Genomic DNA, 21,340 nt, shown 5'->3' on the forward strand with positions numbered 1-21,340 from the left:
ATAGTTATGTATGAGGAGTATTCATGAAAATTTGTGATGAGAGAAAGATTTTAATTTTACTTTAATGCTTTGGTATTATTTAAATACATGATAATGTGCATGCCCCATTATAACATAGATAGTGAAGTAAAAGTATGATGTAAAAATAAAGTAAAAACTAAAAAGGGAAGTAAGAACTATACCAAATGTAGATAGCTTGAAATGGCAGAACTGTAATTCAAACCAAGTCCTGTGTGACTCTGGAGTTGGTGTTCTCCACTTATGTCATTATTCAGGAAAACACGGAGCATTACTGAACACCACTACTGCTTTTCTGTATATTATATGTCGTTATACATAATTTGTTTTCCTAGAGACTCACATATTACAGCTTGTCAAGAAGGAGATAAAACTTTGTTTTCCACCATATTTTCAATTCTAGGTTCATATGAGATTTTGACCATGCAATGGAGTCGGACAGGGTAACTCTTTTAAGTGAGGGCTGAAACAATTCTCCTTCTTTCTGATGTGCACTCAGGTAATGACAAGTTTATTGATCTTTACTGAGTACTTACCTATACTTTGCCTCAATTTATGAATTAGATAATTGAGGTAATAATTCTCACTGTGACTTCCTCACAAAGATAGAACAAAAAATGGAAGCGGCAGCCAAGACTTAAAGGTGAAGCGAAATGGATGTTATGGGGTGAATTCTGTCCTCCCTCAATATGTATGTTGAAGTCAGTACCTCAGAATATGATCTTATTTGGAACTAGGGTTGTTGCAGGTGCAATTCGTTAAGATAAAGTCATACTGGTATAGGGTGAGCCTCTCTAATCCATTATGACTGATGCCCTTATACAAAGGGGATATTTGCATGCGCGCGTGCACGCCCACACGCACACACACCAGCATGTGAAGATGGAAGCCGAGACTAGGTGATGCCAACCTAAGGAAAACCAAGGATTGCCAGCACACAACTGGAAGCTAGGAGAGGGGCATGGAACAGTTTTTTCCTCACATCACTAAGAAGGAACAAGCCCTGGCAACACGTTGATCTCAAAGAAACTCCCAGCCTCAAGAACTGTAAGAATACATTTCTCTTGTTTCAGCCACTCAGTTTGTAGTACTTTGTCATGGCAGTCCTGAAAAAGGTACATTGGTTTCAAAGTAAGTTGTGGGAAAGGCGCCCGGGTGGCTCAGTGCGTTGAGCGTCGACTCTTGATTTCAGCTCCGGACATGATCCCAGGATTGTGGGATGGAGCCCTGTGTCTGGCTCCGCACTAAGCGTGGAGCCTGCTTAAGAGTCTCTCCCTCTCTCTCTCTGCCCCTCTCTTCTGTCACACGCTCTCTCTCTCACTCTCTCTCTCTAAATATGAAACACAAACAAACAAAAAAAGTAAGTTGTGAGAGAAATCAAGCAGAGTGGAGATTCGTTTACTGGATCCAGTGGGTGGTATAGGTTGAGATGTCCCAGGAATGTGGGTGGCGGAATGTGGGCAGAGCCCATGCTGATTGTCACAGAGGGAAGGTGTCAGGTTCCATTACGTGCCAGCTTAAGAAGCGTGAAGCCATTCTGCAGCAGTGTCGGTCAAGAATTCTTTGCCCTCCTTGAATTGCCTTCTCCCAGATGGGTGGAAAAAGAGAGTAACAGCTGACCCCATTCTACCTCCACGCTGCTGCCCTCCTCTTCAGCCAACCTTGTCTGGGGGTGAGAAAAGGATTTAACTTTGCATCACATTTAGAGTTTGTATCACAAGTATCTTGATTTCTGAATTGCAACAGTATTTGGCAAGTGAACTTAATTCTGGGACAACTTATTAATTACTTAAAAGTAATAAAAAAAAAGTCTTTAAGACTGCTTGAACTGTCACATAGGGGCAGAGAAAGGACTATGTTCCTCCCAAGAAATGTCAAAAGACAGAGGGAAACAAAATGAGGTTATGATACGATTATATCCCACAAGTTGTGCTTATTCAAATACTAATTATCTCAATATACAGATACTTTGAAATGAATATCCTTTGGGGGCGCCTGGGTGGCTCAGTGGGTTGAGCGGCCGACTTTGGCTCAGGTCATGATCTCACGGATCACGGGTTCGAGCCCCGCATTGGCTCTGTGCTGGCAGCTCGGAGCCTGGAGCCTGCTTCCGATTCTGTGTCTCCCTCTCTCTCTGCCCCTCCCCTGCTTGCTCTCTGTCTCTCTCCCTTAAAAATAATAAACATTAAAAAAATGAATATCCTTTAGTAATTTTAGATATTAGGATGAATTATTATCAATGTGATTAGAGTTCTAATTCAAGTCCAAAAATTGTTAATTGCTTACTCTTTGTTCAGCTTTTTTTAGAATTTTCCATGAATAATATAAATATTTTGGGGGTGGCTTATACTTGGGCATCTATTATATGTTTAAGCTTTTCAAACTTAAACTTTACCTTCCGTGCTTTGTGTACATTTGAAGTAGTATTTAATCTTGAGACAGAGAGAAAATGACATTTTAAATCTTTTCTTTGGAGGTAGTGGGGAAGGAGGTTGAGTCCCCAACCTTAGCATGGAGTCTAAGGAGGTAAAAACCAGCAGATCTGTTTTGTAGGGGTGTATGCAGTGTATGGGATGATGTCTGGTCCACTTAATCTGCTCACTTAATCCATACCTGTTTAGATCCTTTGTGACAATTGATATCCAATTAAATGCAGCTCTTTGCACATAGAAACCTATAAATTCCAGTGTAAAATGACAAATGCTAGAGTTTCTTTCCACATATTCAGGACCTGAGCATGGACAAGAAATACAGAGAAAGTTCCATGGGTATGAAACAAGCAAAAGACTGCCAGTAAGTTTTTGAAGAAATATTTAAATCTTTTATGTACATATGATAGTCTGCTATTTTTATTTTTAATTGCATTCTCTTCTCTTGCTGTTTCTGTTTTTCTTTCCACTTAAGCAACAATTCATTACTAGTACAAGTGTGGTAGAATAAAATTTATTATACAGTTTTTCCCCCCACACAAATGGGTAGCAGAGAGAGAGTCACAAAAACCCTTTCGAAGTGGTCATAAATGCTAATTGCAGATTGTTTTAATGTTGCCATAGCTCACCTAAGGATATAGTACATTAAATCTTAAAATAATAAAGAGCGTATGGCTGTATTTTATAAAACACCTTTAGAAATATTTTAAAGATCTTAAGCATTAAATATTAACGGGTGAAATAAAATTATTGATTATCTGATGGAATAAAATTGTGTAGTGTTAACAGGTACAGGGTTTGCAATCTTACATGTCTGGTGTAAATCCAGGATTATCACTCTTTCATCATGTAGAGAAGTACCTCAAATTTCTGGAAGGAAACCCTAGTTTCCTTATCTGTCACCATTTGGTAATAAAACCTCTTCAATGCATTGTTATGAAAAGCAAATTAAACAACGTACACAAGATGTTTATGAGGCATGTAATAGGTACTCAATAAGTGATAACTATATTAATAATGTGTCCTAGCTAAACAGAAAAAGATGGAGGTCTCCACAGACTGAGTACTCTAAACACGGTTATATGTAAATTGAAAAAAAAACTTAGCCAGTTGTACTGTAATCCAACCTTCTCATGTAAATACATCCATGTATAAAACCTTTAAAATTCCTGCCTTTTTTTTTTTTTTTTAATCTCTTTTCCTTGTTAGGTATATAGACTCATGTTAGAACTTGGCGTGTGAAGTTGGCCCATAATTAGCCTTGTGTAATCGTACAGGCACAACTCATCTTACTGTGCTCATCTTACACTTTGCAGATCTTTCATTTTTTACAAAGTGAAGGTTTGTGGCAGCCTTAGGTTACGCAAGTCTTTAGGCACCATTTGTCCATCAGCATTTGCTTATTTGCAGCTCTGTGTCACATTTCGGGAATTCTCACGACTGTTCAAACTTTTCATTATTATTATATTTGTTACGGTGATCTGTGATCAGTGATCTTTGATGTTACCATTCTAATTATTTTGAGGGGCACGTGGGTGGCTCCGTTGGCTAAGCCTCCAACTCTTGATCTTGTATCAGGTCACGATCTCACAGTTCATGAGATCAAGCCTGGCATTGAGCCCTGCATTAGGCTCCGTGCTGACAGCGTGGAGCCTGCTTTGGGTTCTCTCCTCTCTCTGCCCCTCTCCCACACCCCCTCTCTTTCTCGCTCGTGCTCTCAAAAGAAATAAACACTTTAAAAAATCGTTTTGGGGTACCACAGATGGCACCATATGACAGGAAACTTAATCTATAAATGTCATGTGTGTTCTGACTGCTCTACCACGAGACCCTTCCCCCTTGTCTGTCTGTCCCCTCGGGCCTCCCTATTCCCTGGGACACAACAATATTGAAATTAGGCCAGTGAATAACCCTACACTGGCCTCCAAGTGTTCAAGTGAAAGACGGGTCACATAGCTTTCCCTTTAAATCAAAAGCTGGCAGTGATTCACCTTAGTGAGGAAGGCAGGTTGCAAGCCAAGATAGACCAAAAGCTAGGCTTCTTGCACCAAACAGCCAAGTTGTCAATGCAGAGAAAAAGTTCTCGAAGGAAATTAAAGTGCTACTCCAAAGAACAGATGGATGATAAGAAAGTGAAACAGCCTTAAAGCCGATATGGAGAAAGTTCTCTTGATCTGGATAGAAGATCAAATCAACCACAACGTTCCCTAAATCAAAGCCTAATCCAGAGGAAGGCCCTAACTGCCTTCCATCCTGTGAAGGCTGAGAGGGGTGAGGAAGCTGCAGGAGAGTTGCTCCAGAGGTTGGTACATGAGGCTTATGGAGAGAAGCCATGTCCATAATAGCAAAGTGCAAGATGAAGCAGGTGTTGACCTAGAAGCCATAGCAAATTATCCAGAAGATCCGGCTAAGATCATTAGTGAAGGTGGCTACACCAAATAATAATCCTCAAAACAAGGATTGTTATCCACATTTTACTGATAAAGCCCCAGCCTAAGATACACAGAAATTCCCAAGTAAGGTGTTGCAGAGCAGGGAGTCGGGAGTTCTTTCTTGTCCAGCAAGAGAGCAGACACAGAATTGAATATGACAGAGACTGATGTCCAGGAGGAGACAAGAGCCATGGGCAGCGGCTTCAGCTCCGTATTTATTGAGCTCACAAAATGTTACCCACCTGGTGAACGTGGGGAAAACAAGATCTTACACACGTGAACGTGGAGAAAACAGTTACACGGTAATCATTAACTGGTGTAAGAAGCAAAGGGTCTGGGGGCAAGTGGAGTGTGTGATCAAGGTACGGTGTCGCCAGATGGAAAGTAATTTCCTGCAGGTGATGTAACAAGTTACTCGTGATCCCGTTACAATATCGCGCTAGCTAACCTCTGGCGCTTTCACCCCCTGGTTTCTGCCCTAAGCTTTTTTTCTAACCCATTTATGTAAGGAGAACCTATTTTCCCACAGCAAGATAAGGGGAAATCCACACCTACACACATTATAGTGAAACTATCAAAATTCAAGAGGGAATTAAGAAAGAATCTTAAAAGCAGCCAGAGAAAAAAGATAGCAAAATAATGACATTAAAGACAAACTAAAAGTGAGAGCATTGATCACCCACATTTGCTTGTGAAAGCAAATACTAAAGGATTTTCCTTTAGGCAGAAGGAAAGTGATCTCAGAGGAAAAGTTTGAGTCCAGGAAAGGATGAAAAATGAAGAGCCTGGTAAATATACAGCAAATGTAAATAAACATTGATTGTACAAAGCAATAATATATAAAATAAAGCATATTTTAAAAATATAGAAAATAACATATAAACAATGATATACAATGGGATTAAGAAATACCTCCAACAAGACAGAATTGAAATACCAGGAAACAATAGTGTATATGTCAGAAGAGGGAGAAAGAAAATGAATGGATTCTAATATTCTTGCCTTTTTTTATTTAAAAAAAAAAATTTTTTTTTAACGTTTATTTATTTTTGAGACAGAGAGAGACAAAGCATGAATGGGGGAGGGGCAGAGAGAGAGGGAGACACAGAACCGGAAGCAGGCTCCAGGCTCTGAGCCATCAGCCCAGAGCCCGACGCGGGGCTCGAACCCACGGACCGCGAGATCATGACCTGAGCTGAAGTCGGACGCTCAACCGACTGAGCCACCCAGGCGCCCCTCTTGCCTTTTTTTTATATAGAAGGGTAAGGGTTTCAATATGCTTAGATTGTGACAAGTTGTGAATTCTAGGATAAATATAAACGTTTCACACTTGTGGAGACTAAAAAGTGGAGTAATAGAACTTGTTTAGGCTTGCGTATGCCTAAGTAACACTACAAAAAAGACCCAAGGAAATAATTACCATAAACACCAGAATAGCTGTTGCCTCCAGGCAGGAGGCAGTCCTCGAGGTCTGGAAGGGGTGCAGAGGGTTTCTGGAATACTGGTAAATTTTCACATCTCAACTTGGAATGCTGCTGAGGTGGCTATTAATTCTATCATTAGTTAATACATACATGTATATTTAATGCAGTTTTATGCATGCATGCTATATATTTTTAAACAACTTATTAGTTAATTTTTAAAAGTTTTAATGAAAAACCGAACAAGTAAACCCGAGGTGGACATATGCAGATACCAGGAACATTCCTGAGGTAACAATAGGCAAGAAAATATATTAAGGTAGTTGAAAACAAAGTTATCTACATTTAGCAACAAGTCTTTGCTGGATGCCTATAGTTTGCTGGGTGTTTTCCTAGGACCTGAGAGGCATTAGTAAACAAAACCAACAAATACCCTTGACCTGTGGATTCTGAATGGGGGTGTGGGGGGGGGGAAGGGGGAGGACAGACTGTAAACAGCAGGCATAAAAAATGCTAAATCACATTTTTCCTGTTTTCTGTGACAATCACTGAATATAAGAGGGAAATGAGGTTTTGGGGGTGATAGTGGGGTTTGTGGGGTCCAGAGCTGATGGCGAAGAAAGAATTCTTAAAGATGTCTTTGGTGTGGAAAGGTGATTTTATTAAAGCAGGGGGACAGGACCTGCAGGAAGAGCTGCCCAGGGACCATGAGAGGAGACTGGTTATATACTATGGGTTGGAGGGGGTAAAGTCCAGGGGAAGTTTTCAGTGAGATTTCCATATGCTAAAGAAGATTCCCTGGATCCTGGAGGCCTAGCTGTTGTCAAGCTAAGGTTTTCCCTCTAGCAAAGCATCAGCATTAAGACATAGGGAGTTCCTGGAATAACAAGTTTTACTCTGCTAGCCTCAAGGATGTGTCAATGGGCTGCAGGTTCTAAGGAAATTGAGTTCTGTCTGCCATTTCATTCTGCCTTTGTTTCCCACATCACTATGGAGGGGTGATGTTGGGACTCCAGGAAAGAGTCTATAGGTTTCTGTAGATTAGGCTATTGATAAGATCACCTTTTTCTTGTGATTTACTAAGATATTTGTAAATAGATGGAGACTCAGGTCCTGCAGGACAATGAGCTCTATCAGTTAACCATTTGTTATCCCCCTTTCCTTTCTTCTTGGGCAGCCAGGAGTGCCCAAGGAATATCACACATATCCCACCCAGTGGTGGGGTAGGGGTGGGAGGATGTTTGCGGCCCCTCCGCTTGCTTTATGCTCCCTCGTCAGGAAAGCATACAGTTTTTTAATAGTTCAGTCACTATTAGGCTGATTCTGAACTGAGGCAGACTTGTTTTCAGTGCATTTGTGCTGAGGGAGCATAAGGCAAGAGGATACCCAGAAAGCACTCCCCCTACCCCTCCCACACTCCCACTCAGAAACTGCAGGTCAGGGATCTTTGTTGGTTTTGTTTATTACTACATGGGGGGGGGGGGGGGGATATGTGTGATGGTCCTCAGGCTCTTGTGGCTGCCCAGGAACAAAGGAAAGGGAAAAACAAATGGTTAACTGATACGAGATCACAGTCTTGCAGGACCAGAGTCTCCAGCACTTTACAAATATCTAACAGCTTGATCTCCAGAAACCTAGAGACTCAGTTTCCTGGAGCCCCAACCTCCCCCCCCTCAAAGTGATGTGAGGAACAAAGGCAAGAAGGGGATGGCAGGCAAAATTGTATTTCTTTATAACCTGGCAGCCCACTGCCAAATACTTGGGGCAAATACAGAGTATAACACATCTCTGGGAACCCCCAGCTGTTCTAATATTAATCCCTTACTTGGGGGAAGACAACCTTAGCTTGACAATAGCAAGGCCTCAGGTCTGTACTGAGTCCTCTTTAGCATATGAAAGTCATTTTGGAGCCTCCCTTTTGTCTCTATTCCAACTCCATAGTTTATACCCTTTCTTTACAACCCCAGTGCAGCTGTTTCTGCCTGCTGGTCCTGCCCCTGTGCTTTAATAAAATTACCTTTTTAAAAAAAAAATTTTTTTTAATGTTTATTTTTGAGAGAGACAGAGCATGAGTAGCGGAGGGGCAGAGAGAGAGGCAGACACAGAATCCAAAGCAGGCTCCAGGCTCTGAGCTGTCAGCACAGAGCCCAATGCAGGGCTCGAACCCATGAACCATGAGATCATGACCTGAGCTGAAGTCAAACGCTTAACCGACTGAGCCACCCAGGCGCCCCTGAAATCATCTTTTTGCACCAAAGACCTCTCAAGAATTCTTTCTTGGCTGTCATCTCAGGCCCGCTCCACTCCAAAACCCCATCATTTTGAGAGAAATAATTCATACCTACCAGTTAGGTATATGGTCAGAATCATAGAGAATTATATCTGTGTAATAATCACTTATTTAAAATACATGATTCTACGATACATGATTCTTTTCTGGTGTAAAGTTTATGACAAAAAAGCATTGTAATAAGAGCAAGTATCAACCATAACCTCTGATTTCTGAAAATGACTTCGGAATTTTATCTCAGAAAGAACTTGGCAATAAAACAAAGGATGTGTGATCAGAAACTGAAAAAATCGCCAGTAAAAAGTTTTGATTCTCTTTAGCAGGAAGCAATTCTGAGCTGTAGCAGAAAAGAAGTGGTGTTATTAACACAGAAAACAAAGGAGAAAATGTTCCAGTGGAACAGAAACTACATTTCATGTATGTTTAGGAGGATATCAGACTGACGGTGTGTGTCCCTACTTGGACCGCTAGGATTTGGGTCCCCTGGGTCCCCTGGTGTCCCATGGAGCAGAATGTGGACTTGTGTCTTCCAGGCTTCCTGAGCACATCAGCCTTCGAAAGCAGATCACAGCTGAAAGCCTGTCCTGGAGCTCTCATCCAGCAAATTGTTGAAAGAGGTAATTCAGACAAAGCAAGATTTCCTCCATGTAGTTTACTGGAATGAGAACAATTTAGGGGACAGGAAGCCAGAGCAGCGAGGCAGAAAATAGAGCATGTTCGTAATTCCAGATGCAAAGGAAGACCAAAAATTCAACTCCAGCTTTTAGAACCTACCTGCCCACTTGAGACAAAGCCTATTCATTCATTTTAAATCACATTCTCCCATTATTTGTGCTGTGTTCAAATACCTCTGTGTGCCGGAAATAGCTCTGGGTGATTTGTAGAAGTTGCATTTAGAACATGCTGGAAATAAATTACAGTCTATCAGACAACCAAATATGTACTTACTGAGGATGTACTAGAGACTTAAGATTTTATGGTTTTAACACCGATTGTTTTTTATGGGTATGAAAGCTCTATAATTTTAACTTTTGCCTTAAACACGAAATAAGAAAATAGTCATTAATTAGAGCTTTTTGATATAAACCTTAAGAGAAAATCTGATTCAGAAAATAAGATGTTCTTAAAAGTCTGGACAAGTTTTATCTCTTTTCATTCTGATTAAATTTGTTTGGTGAATGGAAATGACTAATGAAGGAGAAATTCTTGCTACAGCTAAATGCTGAACAAAACAGGCTGATATTCATAACTGGCAAGAATTGCTTGGCAGATTCACAATCGATTCCAATTACATTGATTTTCTTTTTTCAAAAAAAAATATTGAACAAGGAAGAGACTTACAAACTCATTAATTTGAGGAATGAAAACAGTTACTGAATTTGGTTTTAGGGGTTTGAAATGCAAGATTCTGAAATTCACTCATGAATGTGGTACAAAATAGTTTGTTTAAATCAGTTCTAATTGGGACAGAATCCTTTTTCTCAAACCTGTATTTATTTAGGTGAAAAACTGCAAACAGTATAACCATGATGCATGAATTTGGTTGTTCTTCTGTGGGTGATTTTAGATGTAAGCCTCAGTGGAGGAATGTTTGCTTCCTCCCCCCGCTCCCCCAACCTTCCATTCCACACTCCTGTTAAAAAGACTCAATGGTGAGAAATTTCTATTTTACTTAATTCCAAAGTGCAGATTGAAGATGGGGACAGAGGGGCCAGACTTCTGAAGCTGAGAAAAGCATTTCTCAGTCCCTGTGAATCTGTGGAACTGGTGGCTTCAGGTCCATGCTTGCTTAAGTCTTGACATGTTCTTACAATTACCATGGTGAATTTGGAGTTGTAAATTTCCAAACTTAAAAAAAAATCCTGAATTAAAACGCTGTATCCAAAATTGGGGCGCCTGGGTGGCTCATTTGGGTAAGCATCCAACTTCAGCTCAGGCCATGATCTCATGGTTCATGAGTTTGAGCCCCCTTCAGGCTCTGTGCCCACAGCTCAGAGCCTGGAGCCTGCTTCAGATTCTGTGTCCCTCTGTCTCTGTCCCTCTCCTGCTCTCTCTCTCTCTGTCTCTCTCTCTCTCTCTCTCTCTCAAAAATAAATAAACATTAAAAGAATTAAAAAGTTGCCCTAACGCTTCTGGTATTCACAGCAACTAAGATTCTAGCTGTGTATCTAGATCCAGCAAACTGCTTTAGAGATTTCAGAAAAATAACTCTTCTCTCGAAACAAAGCTTAACTTTGTTAAAAAGGTCTGTTTGGCCTTTGTCTCCCTGAGAGCCTTCATCTCTTATTTGGTCAGATTAAGTGAAGAGAGACTGGTGAAGGCACTCTCCAGTCCAGTTCTCACTCTCCCATGCGCATTGAAATCACCTGGCAATTTAACATGCACGGACTCCCTGAGTACCACCTCCAGAGACACTCATGTAACTGGGGTGGGGTGCCACCCCAACAGCTGAAGTTTTCAAAGCTCTTCAGGTGGGTCTAATATGCAGCCAAGGATGAGATCTACTGCTGGCTTGCAAGCAGCAATGCATTCTATAGTATTTCTAAGGTGTATTATAAAGTTATTATATGTTATAAAGTTGTATTCTAAAGTTGTATAGTATTTCTAAGGTTGACAAGTTGAGTTCCAAAGATACAGAAAACGTGGTGCTCAAGTGTCATTTTGATCCCTTCTTGGGCTCACAGGTTTTCTAGGACCATTTTAAGACCTTCTTACCCAAGGGCGTTCGTGCTTTTGGAGTTCCCACCCCACCTCGTATCAAACATATTAAAATGCAGCCACATCTCACATTAACTATAATTGATACGTGATTACATGAGTCATATTGTGCTAATTGTGAGTATATCAATTTTTAAGTGTTGGTTTAAACTGTTGAAGTCATTTAGGGCCTTTGGGACCAGGTCTCAAACATTATTATAGACTCTTGCAATTTCTTGGCATTGTTGGCTACCAGAGTCTAAGCCTTTAGCACAGCAGTCTCCAGGATGAGTGGAGAACAAAGAAATGACTCTTGTTTACTTGCCGCCTGGAGGCAGCATAATGAATATGCACCCTGAATCTTTGAGCGAGTTCCTGACTCAATCTCAGATGTTGTGCACATTCAGAGCCCCAGCTAGGTAAGCTGTCAGGCTTAGCTGGAAGGAAATACGCGTGAAGATCTGAGCCTTGTTGCCAGCTCACTTGCAGAGTCAGGCTTAGCTGGTAGGAAATACGCATGAAGAGATGAGCCTTGCCGTCGCCAGCTCACTTGCAGACAAGAGTTCTTTGCTGCAAAGCCGGCCTGGCAGCTACTTACAGAGCTCTGTAACATGTCTGAGCCGGAATAGTAACTGTCTCCCATTGACTGCCAGCCAGTGATGACAGAAGAGCTTCCAATGGAATAGTTGCAAGACACATCTCCCAGCTGCTGGCCCTGGCCACTTGGCCAGGGCAGAGCACTGGCCAAAAGAGCAGAGTCTGAGGATATAGAGGTATGGACGGATTCCTCTGCCTGGGTCCTTGCTTGCTTTGACTCCCACCCTTAATTTTGTTGGGACCGAGTAGTAATTCAGAAAGCGGCACTTAGGTAAGGAGTTGGGGGTGTCCAGAGAGCATGTATGAAACCAAAGCCTCACAAACTAGGATAGATTTCCTAATTCCACTATCAGTGAGGCTGTTGGGAGTGAGATTGGTTTTTTTCATGCTGTCATATAGCTCAGTTCCCATGATTTTTTTCCCTTTCAATCCTGTACCTGATCATCACTTTAACGTACTTTCTCGTCAGGTAAATATGCTGGAGAATAGACAGTTTACTAAAGAAGAAACCCCCAGTGTTAATAAGTATATAAAGAGATATTCAAGGTCATGATTAATCAGAGAAAAAAAAGCAAATGAAAACAATACAAACAGTTACAACAATATTAAGAGGTATAAACAATATAAAGACGTATAAAGAGTTATACCAGAGATCCCCAGCCCCGGCTGTGCATTAGAATCACCCGGAAAGATTTTTAAAAACCCAACACCCAGGCTCTACCCTAAGAGATTCAAATCTAAACTGTGTGGGTAGGGCTTGAGCTTTGGTTTTATTTAAAAGTCCCCGAGGTACTTCTCCCGGTATTGCTTAGCCCAAATGAAAGGCCTGGTGCAGTGGCAAAAAGTACAAAGCTGGGTAAATACTGGCAGGGTGGCATTGATTCTAGAGAGATTCTGGCACTAGTTGACCAAATTAAGGACATACTTATCTGTGCCTCAGCAATTCTGCTTCTAGGTGTGTGTGTGTGTGTGTGTGTGTGTGTGTGTGTGTATCTCAAATAAATTTTTCCTTGTGTCTTTCAAGGGACTTAGAGGGGGTGTTGATTGCAACATTATTTGTAGCGAGCAGAAGCTAGAGACAACTTGGATAGTCACCTGGGAGGGGGGATGGCTCCATGGGGTGTCTGCACAAACAGCAGGTCGATTAATGTATGGAGCACACTATCATTGGGTCTTAGAAGCATAGCAAAAACAGCAAGAATTTAAACAATCTTTCTCATTTTGCAAAAACATTCATAAAAACACATTAAAATCTATAAGGTGGAAGCGAATGGGAGCAAGTTGTGGAGATAAAAGTGAATGGGGGTGCCTGGCTGGCATCTGACTCTTGATTTTGGCTCAGGTCATGATCTCACACTTCGTGAGTTCAAGCCCCACATGGGGCTCTGTGCTGACAGCACGGAGCCTGCTTGGGATTCTCTGTCTCTCTCCCTCTCTCTCTGCCCCTTCCTGCTCTCATTGTCTCTGTCTCTCTGAAAATAAATAAACTTAAAAAAATTTTTTTAAATGAAAAAAGGGAAGAGCCATGCAGGAACCAGTAACGATACTGTGCTATGAAATGAGGAGTAGGAGTCACCCAACCCTCCACATCTGTATTAAAAGGAAAGAAATAAAATAAATAAGTGGGGATGGCAGTGAGTAGCGAGAAGAGCAAAGGGAGTGAGAAAGAAGCAGATGAGGAGATTGGACCTCAGGTTTGAGGCTAAATGCAGGATGCACACTTAGAAGGGGACAAAAAGGAGGAGCCCACAGTTCAAGTCAGAGTTCCTTTGTGCAGAACTGAAAACTGACCGAGGCTCTAAGGTGGAATTCAGGTGGAAGGAGACTCAGAGAAGCTCAGGCTTTGGGGGAAGTCTCCATAGGTGGCCCTTCACCGATGGGTCACTTTTAAATAGGTAGAAGAGGAAGGATATCCCAGGCAGTGCAGAGGAACAACACGAGGGAAGGAACTCAAGTAGGACTAATAAGAGAGTGGTCCCCATGCACTGAGGAGATGGCTTGACTTGGATGAAAGACACTTGTTACAGGAGAGAGGTCATGAGAAACACACCTGAGCAGAAGAGAAGGGATCGCTGGGCTTTGGAGGCCAGACAGGAGGAGGGAGAACCCAGTCCATCAGGAAATAGGAAACTGTTGATGAAGAGCAGACCAAGAAGTCTGAGTAGGAAGCAATATATTCCCTGCATGGAACATGGAGAAACTGTCAGCAGGGAGGCTGTGGGGGCTGCTGCAGGGAACCCAGAGCGAGGGGAATCTTGAGCTAGGGTGCCGGCAGGGGTGGTGGCAGGGAAGGGCCATTTTATTTTATTTTATTTTATTTTATTTATTTAAAAAAATTATTTTTAACGTTTATTTTTGAGACAGAGAGAGACAGAGCATGAACGGGGGAGGGGCAGAGAGAGAGGGAGACACAGAATCGGAAGCAGGCTCCAGGCTCGGAGCCATCAGCCCAGAGCCCGACGCAGGGCTCGAACTCACGGACTGCGAGATCGTGACCTGAGCCGAAGTCGGACGCTCAACCGACTGAGCCACCCAGGCACCCCAGGGAAGGGCCATTTTATAGGATCTGGTGAATTGGCTAGATTTAAAGGATTATTAAAATTGTTGCCAACGTTTCAGGAATTTGGGACATTGCTTTAATATGAAAATAATTACGGTTTTAAAACATGAGGCAGCATCGTATAGTGGCTAAAAGTTAGATTCCAAAGCGAAACTTCTTGGGTATATATTTTGGCTTTACTGCTTCCTAGCTTCCACCTCGACCAGTTGTTTATCCTACCTGTGCCTCAGAAATGCTGCCTTGGGGCCCCTGCGTGGTTCAGTCAGTTAAGCATCCAACTCTTGTCACGATCTCACAGTTTGTGAGATCGAGGCCCACATAGGGCTCCATGCTGAGAGTGAGGAACCTGCTTGTGATTCTCTCCCTCCCTCTCTGTCTCTCAAAGTAAATAAATAAACTTAAAAAAAAAAGTGCTGCTTGGTCTGTAAAATTGGGAAACTATTAGTATTGCTTTGAGAATTAAATGAACTAATGTTTATAGAGTGCTTAGAACATTTGCTTGGGACTAAGTAAATACTATTTAAAAGCGTTTGTTAAATATAAGTAAAAGACTCTTTTCCTAGGTTTGGGATACCGAAGTCTTTTCTTCCTACTTAACAAATGGTGCTGGAGGGCTTCCATTGTGGGAAGATGTTGGTCTCTGAGCATCATGGGTTAGGGTAATGGCTTCCTGGTCTCCATTTTGGATTTAGGGCCTGGCAGCCACTAAGAGACCATCTTATTTCTAGGGCCTACAGCCCTAACACCTAAACCTGTGGGAGTTCTTACATCCTCGATTTTCTTCTCTCCACAGCTCCTCCTTTAATCCCTGGAGCAAGCTCTTTTTGTGTGGCTGACATGGATTTTATGGCAAACACACCCACCTGGAGAAAGTGAGCAGCCTTGCCCCTTGAGACACAGGCTCTAAGTCACGAGCAGGGACTAGAAGGCTCTAGATGCCCCAGCCTGTGTGGACTTTGGGTGAGGCAGCACCTGGTGCTCAGGAGAGAAGGGAAGAAGTGACTTGAGCTCATTTCGCACTATGCTTGGTGAGGGACTTTCAAACTAGACACGTTGTTTAAACCTGAATTGTTACAGTCAAAAATGGAAGCGAGGAAAAAAAAAATTCTCTATTACATTTCCTGGCTTTGTGGATGCCAGGTGTTTACACTTTCTCCTTATCTTCAGTTTACTAATTTTTGTAGCTAAGAGATAAGGATGAAAAGCGAACTCTCTCCACTCTTCCTTTCCCGGAGGATCTCAAATCTTGAAAAGGAAGAGAGATGCGCAGATAATTAGTCACAAACACTGATACCAGAGCCATTTAGAGGCAGGACTGGAGGCGACAGAGAAGCAGAGGGCAGGGGACACTCCTCCTGAGACCCCGTGGAGACACTGTGCCTCAGTCAAGCTGGGGGTGGAAAGAAGAGGAGGTTTGCCGAGAGGAAACGTGGGGCACAGGCACTCACAGCACGAATGATTAGTATGTCCATTGTGAAGTGGGGGTCAGTGCCCATCCCAATTTTTAGTAGTGCCCCAGATCTGATAACCAAATTATGACACTAGAGTTTACAAGTTTAAGTCCTCTCTCTATGGCTCATTCTGTAGGCCTGAGATCTTCCTGGGTCTCCCCTTGTTTCCCCTGGTTCCCCAATATAGCTGGAAACCTTGTCTTTTTCTTTTTTCGTTCTCATCTCTAAAGACTGGAGTCTCATCTCTTCAGGTGCTAGAATCCTGCTTACCTGTAGGCAAATCATGACATAGATGGCAACGAATGCTCAAACTCCTGATCCTTCTCCAATTGAATTGCACCTGTTGAGAAGTCCTGATATTTTTGTTTGGATTCTCTCATGCTGATCATTTGCCTGAACCCCAGACAGAGAGGCAGTCTGCAGAGCTAGTAAGTCGTAACTTCTGCCCAGGAATTTCTAAATCTTTGATATTTTGGGTGTAAATCCCACCATCCTCTCACAACTATTAGCACCACTCCTTTCTTGCTGCCAATGAACAACTGTGCTGCCTTCATATATTCTGAGGGATGTCACCAGAGTCTCTGGTCATATTTTTTTATCTGTTGGAGATTAAGTTTCTAAGTATCTTTCCCTCTCCTCCATCCCCCCAATTTTTTTCAGCATCTAATGTGACATAGTGAATATAGCAAGTATTTAATAACCATTTCTTGGGTGGATGAATGGGAGCCACAAACTTATCTCAGGGCTCATCAGGAAAATGGGGTAATGATACTTAATTCAGGAGGATATTAGGAGGATTAGATAAGATCAGTGTGATATGCACTAGGAGAGGTGCCCCTTCACAAGAAATGTTAATAATATTAATGACCAGATGTGGCTGAATTGGAAGCCACCTAGGTGTGGAGTAGTGGCCATTTAGTGTCCCCAGTGACATGGATGAAATGTTTATTTCTTTACCACTCATCAGTATCTGAGCTACCCTCCTCAGCCTTCTCTTGATGTGAAGGAAAAATAACCCCTTTGAGTTGAGTTTTCTTTGAGTTGTTTCCTGCTGGGCGGGGCAGGAGAGGAAGCTTCTTGAACAAATATGCAGATAGTTTTTAGTTTGTTCATTTTCCCACTTTGATCATTTTTTTTTTTTGCAGTCTTAGCATCGGTTTGATTTTGACTTGATGCTTGAAAATTTCTTTTATAATACTATTTTGAATAATTATCAAGTTAAAATTAATAGGAAATTAAAATCTAAATACTGTACTGAATGAAGTCTTTTAAATGTGGTATCTGTTTGGTTATCATTTTGGCCATTCAGCACCTAATGAACTATAATCATGACCTGGCCTAAAAAAAATTATTAAGATGAGAGAGCTGGAGCCATCATATTGGTCGTCATCACACTGAGAAACCGAAGCAGAAATATGAAAGTATTTTGATTAGTATCAAATTGTAGTGACATTTCAGTCATGGAAGTGTCTGAAGTGGGTAACTTGATCAATACATTAATTTTGCTCTGAGCCTGAAGACTTGAGCGTGGTTCATTTTATAACAGATGGTGTTTAACAGGCTCTGCATTCTTTGGGCTAAAACAATTTGCTGGTTGTTAAAGGACTGTAGACCACTCTCAATTAATATAGATAGACCTCCACATTCTTTTGGCTTAAAATTCTGCAGACATCAAAGAGCTTCAGTAGGAGATGCTCAGCATACCAGGGAGAGTTACCTGTGTTTCTTTGCACGTTGTAATCACCCAGGTGCACTCTACTCTGGCGCTGGTCTAAGCTGTAGTAAAAGAACACAATGTGTTCTTTGGAAATAGAGAAAGTTTGAATTTTATACTGAAAATCTGTACCCAATAAGCTTGTTATTCATTCTTACTTTGGCTTTTGCAACTGTTAATTAACGATAGTGAGGGTAGAACCTTGATACTGTTTTGTCAGTGACTTCTTGATATGTAATGTGGAATTTTATCTGCTTAATGTTTATAGAACTCCACTGAACTATCTAAATATGTGTGTCTTAGTACCACAATGCCACACTAGCTTAAAATTTTTTTTATGTTTGTTTACTTTTGAAACAGAGAGAGAGAGAGAGGGAGAACGCGCATGAGTGGGAGGGGCAGAGAGAGAGGAAGATACAGAATCTGAAGCAGGCTCCAGGATCTGAGCTGTCAGCACGGACAGTGGGGCTCGAACTCACGGACCATGAGATCATGACCTGAGCCAAAGTTGGATGCTTAACTGAGCCATCCAGGCATCCCAAGCCACACTAGCTTTGTTAAAAACTCAAGTAACATATGTGTTTTATTCAACTGAAGTATGTGTTCACTAGAGATATTAAATTTATTTTTAAATTCATTGGCTTATTGAGTGGTTATGTTTAGTACTAGTGAATCTTCTCATTCACATGGATTCCTTATAGCTAAGTGACCACATGTCCTAGTTTGCATGGAACAGTGTTGTCTCTGTTCAGTTAAATTATTGATATTGCTTCCTTTTGCTCTCAAAAGTATTTTGGTTTGGAGTGTTAAATTATATGAGCACTCTAAGTGTACAGTCTCAGAAGCCACTGTTTCACTGGCTTGGGTTCAGCATGGAGGTATAAAGCACTGTCTCCCACTCCTTCTTAGAACAAAACCATCCCCTAGATTTTCCACACCTTTTATGTTCTGCAGATTCCAGGGCCATTTTACTTTGCTTCTGTGGATTCCATGGAAACTTATAGCTAAAGGAAGCATTTATAAGAGACCTTTAGAAATTATCAAAAAAGTATTTTAATACATAATATATGTTTTACTATATTCCAGGAGGGCAAGAATTTTGAGTCTTTTATTCGCCATTGAACACTCAGCACATGACAGATGCTTGGGTATAGTAGGGACTCAGTAGTGATTGTTGAATGAATAAGCAATTGAAACTCACCCCTTTTTTAATTTAAGAAAACTGAGGTTTCTTCACATACACGCTTTTCTTCCTAAAGATATGAAGATACCCCATGATCACCTTGGGATCATTGTTTAGTAAATTACTTTTCAAACATTGTTTGATAAGGATTACTTGACATTTGGCCAGAAGTCAGACTCCCAGATCCTGTCCCTGAAAGTCTTGTTTAGTCAGTCTTAGATGGTTCTGGGTCTAGAACAGGCATCCCTTCTAGGATCCTTTCCGACTCCAGGTCTTTGAAATGTTCGTTTTACTTGTTTTCAAAAAGACATTTGCTTGACTTCCTGGGAGGCTGTCCATCTTTCTACGAAGTTCCTGTTAATAAGCTAGTTATGGAGGGGTTATCAGATCAAAAGGAAACCAGGTGGCACCACGCAGATGGTTGCATCATTTTCCCTCTCTGGACACAAATCTCCTCACCTTTAGAATGACATGGCTGGGGGTCCCTGGGTGGCTCAGTTGGTCGGGCGTCTGACTCTTGATCTTGGCTCAGGTCATGATCTCATGGTTCGTGGGTTTGAGCCCCACATTGGTCTCTGTGCTGATAGCACAGAGCCTGCTTGAGATTCTCTCTCTCTCCCCCTTTCTCTGCCCCTCCCCACTCTCTTTCTCTCTCTCAAAATAAATAAGTTTTTAAAAATATTTTAAAAAATGATAAGGCTGAACTTACAAGATCTCTCAGACCTCTTGCTGCTCTATTATTGAGTAATTGTTATCTTTAAACCTGACATAATCTGTCAGATAAAAAGTGCTATGTGAGACATTTCAACAACAAAAAAATGAGTACTTTGTTGCTTTGTTTACAAGAAATTTTCTATGGATTAGTTACTACTGGAGTTATTTGTAGATTTTTAGTTTTTTTAAGCACTATTCTTCACAAACAACTTTCTGTACCAATTTTATTTGGGATTCTGTGGATACGTGTGTTGGGAACTGATTGATAACTTTGCATTTGAGGTTAAAAATTACTGATCTCTTGCCAGTTGTGTTTTAGATCTTGCCAAAGATACTTCTACAATAAGAAAACAAGTCCTTTACGTTTGAGTATAATTTGTAAAAGTTAGAAGAGCCTGTTACTAAATTATAAGCAGAATCAGAAGTAATCTTCTAGGTAAACTATGCCAGATAGTTCCCACAGAAGGGAAGAGAAGGGACCCCGTTGAAAACATTTACAGAGATTTGTTCATCAGATTAACTATATTCAATTAGGGTTTAAGGAAGTATAAACCAAGTTGGATTGATTTTTTTTTTTCCAGAAGCAGAGAGAATGGATTGGAAAAATTCAGAGATCGGGAGAGACCTGTGAAGGTCAAGACTTGAAGAGCAGTGGGTCCTGAGTGCCTAAAAGTTGCTGCCAATAAGAGGAGAAAGACGTTCACTTCTTGTTAGTAAAGAAACAATGGCACCATTCACTTATTTCGGAGTTCTGTCTGGAGCTGTTCGTGAAGTCAGAAGGAAGAGTTCTGTGAAAGATACGATAGAAGAGAGAATTGTATGGTTGTTCTTTCTACTAGACGGGCTGCCTGGTGGAGTAGAACCGAGAGCGTAATTATACAGGTGGATTTTCTTGCATTCTTACGTAATTGCTTAACACCCCACTTCTTCCTTTAAGGTGGATCCCTTATAAAGAAGAAGGATTTGTTATTTAGTCTAATCCACACTGGCAGTGATGTCTCATAGTGGATTTAATATTAATCAACTTAATTATTTCTCAAGGTTGCAGGTATAAAGGGCAGTGAACAGGCAGAAAAATGTTTCTGGTAGCTTGTGACACTGGCAGTTCAAGAATGGACAGAAAACATGGGAAATACATTGTGAATGTCGAACATTCTGAAAACCAGCCGGTGAGTATTGTGGCATCACTGTGATGTGTTCTGATGGCCCAGAGTCTTGTTTCCAATCTGTGTACATCTCTAATATTTCTTTATTACAACATGGTTCTTCCCAAAGTGGAATTCTTACAAGTTTTACATGGGAGCCAATTTTTAGCCATACTGTTACTGCTTAGAAAATAAAACATTTCTGCGTATCAGTACATACATGCTTGAGAAATTTATTTTAATATTTATTAATCTAGGATATTGGCAATTTGGGGGTAACAATTTAATACCCTATTTACATAATCCCTGCAGTTATCATAATTCAAGCATAAGCCAACAAATCTGCATTTGATTGCATGAACGAGTTATATTTGTTAAATGTGGCATATAGATTTTTGTGTTAACTGCCTAAATTTTTAGTGTCATGTATAGATTTGCCATAGCTCAAAGATTTCTATGTGTCTTTGAATGTCAGTGGTAATCCTATGAATGAAGTCTAAGCCTGAGCTGCAAACTATCTAGTAAATCTTTCAGATTGGCCTCTTCAATTACTTATGGATTTCTTTTTTTGGTAAAGAACTATATTCAGATGAAATATTTAGAATTCAATTGTATACAATATTATTTGACTATTATTTATGTTTTTAGAAGAAATGGTTCCATACTGTGTGTTTTATGACTGCCTTTTA

The 21,340-nt window shown here is 41.0% G+C and overlaps 1 protein-coding gene across 2 annotated transcripts in view; it reads left to right on the forward strand.

The window, feature by feature from the left end:
* The first annotated feature begins 2,267 nt into the window (after positions 1 to 2,267).
* LOC122203799 (dynactin associated protein) overlaps positions 2,268 to 21,340 on the forward strand; it is a 28,663-nt gene continuing 9,590 nt past the window's right edge. Inside the window, exons 1-6 of one of the 2 annotated variants that reach the window (XM_042910892.1) lie at positions 2,268 to 2,811; positions 8,911 to 9,207; positions 15,238 to 15,316; positions 16,126 to 16,323; positions 20,088 to 20,388; positions 20,548 to 20,675. In XM_042910892.1, coding sequence (XP_042766826.1) covers positions 20,583 to 20,675 — 93 coding nt within the window. In that variant the 5' untranslated portion in view covers positions 2,268 to 2,811; positions 8,911 to 9,207; positions 15,238 to 15,316; ... (1 more) ...; positions 20,088 to 20,388; positions 20,548 to 20,582. Of the gene's footprint in view, positions 2,812 to 8,910; positions 9,208 to 11,886; positions 12,061 to 15,237; positions 15,317 to 16,125; positions 16,324 to 20,087; positions 20,389 to 20,547; positions 20,676 to 21,340 lie in introns of those variants that run through there. The other variant, XM_042910890.1, reaches the window with a different exon arrangement.

The sequence above is a fragment of the Panthera leo genome, chromosome D3 (genome assembly GCF_018350215.1).
Source record: "Panthera leo isolate Ple1 chromosome D3, P.leo_Ple1_pat1.1, whole genome shotgun sequence".
Lineage (NCBI taxonomy): Eukaryota > Metazoa > Chordata > Mammalia > Carnivora > Felidae > Panthera > Panthera leo.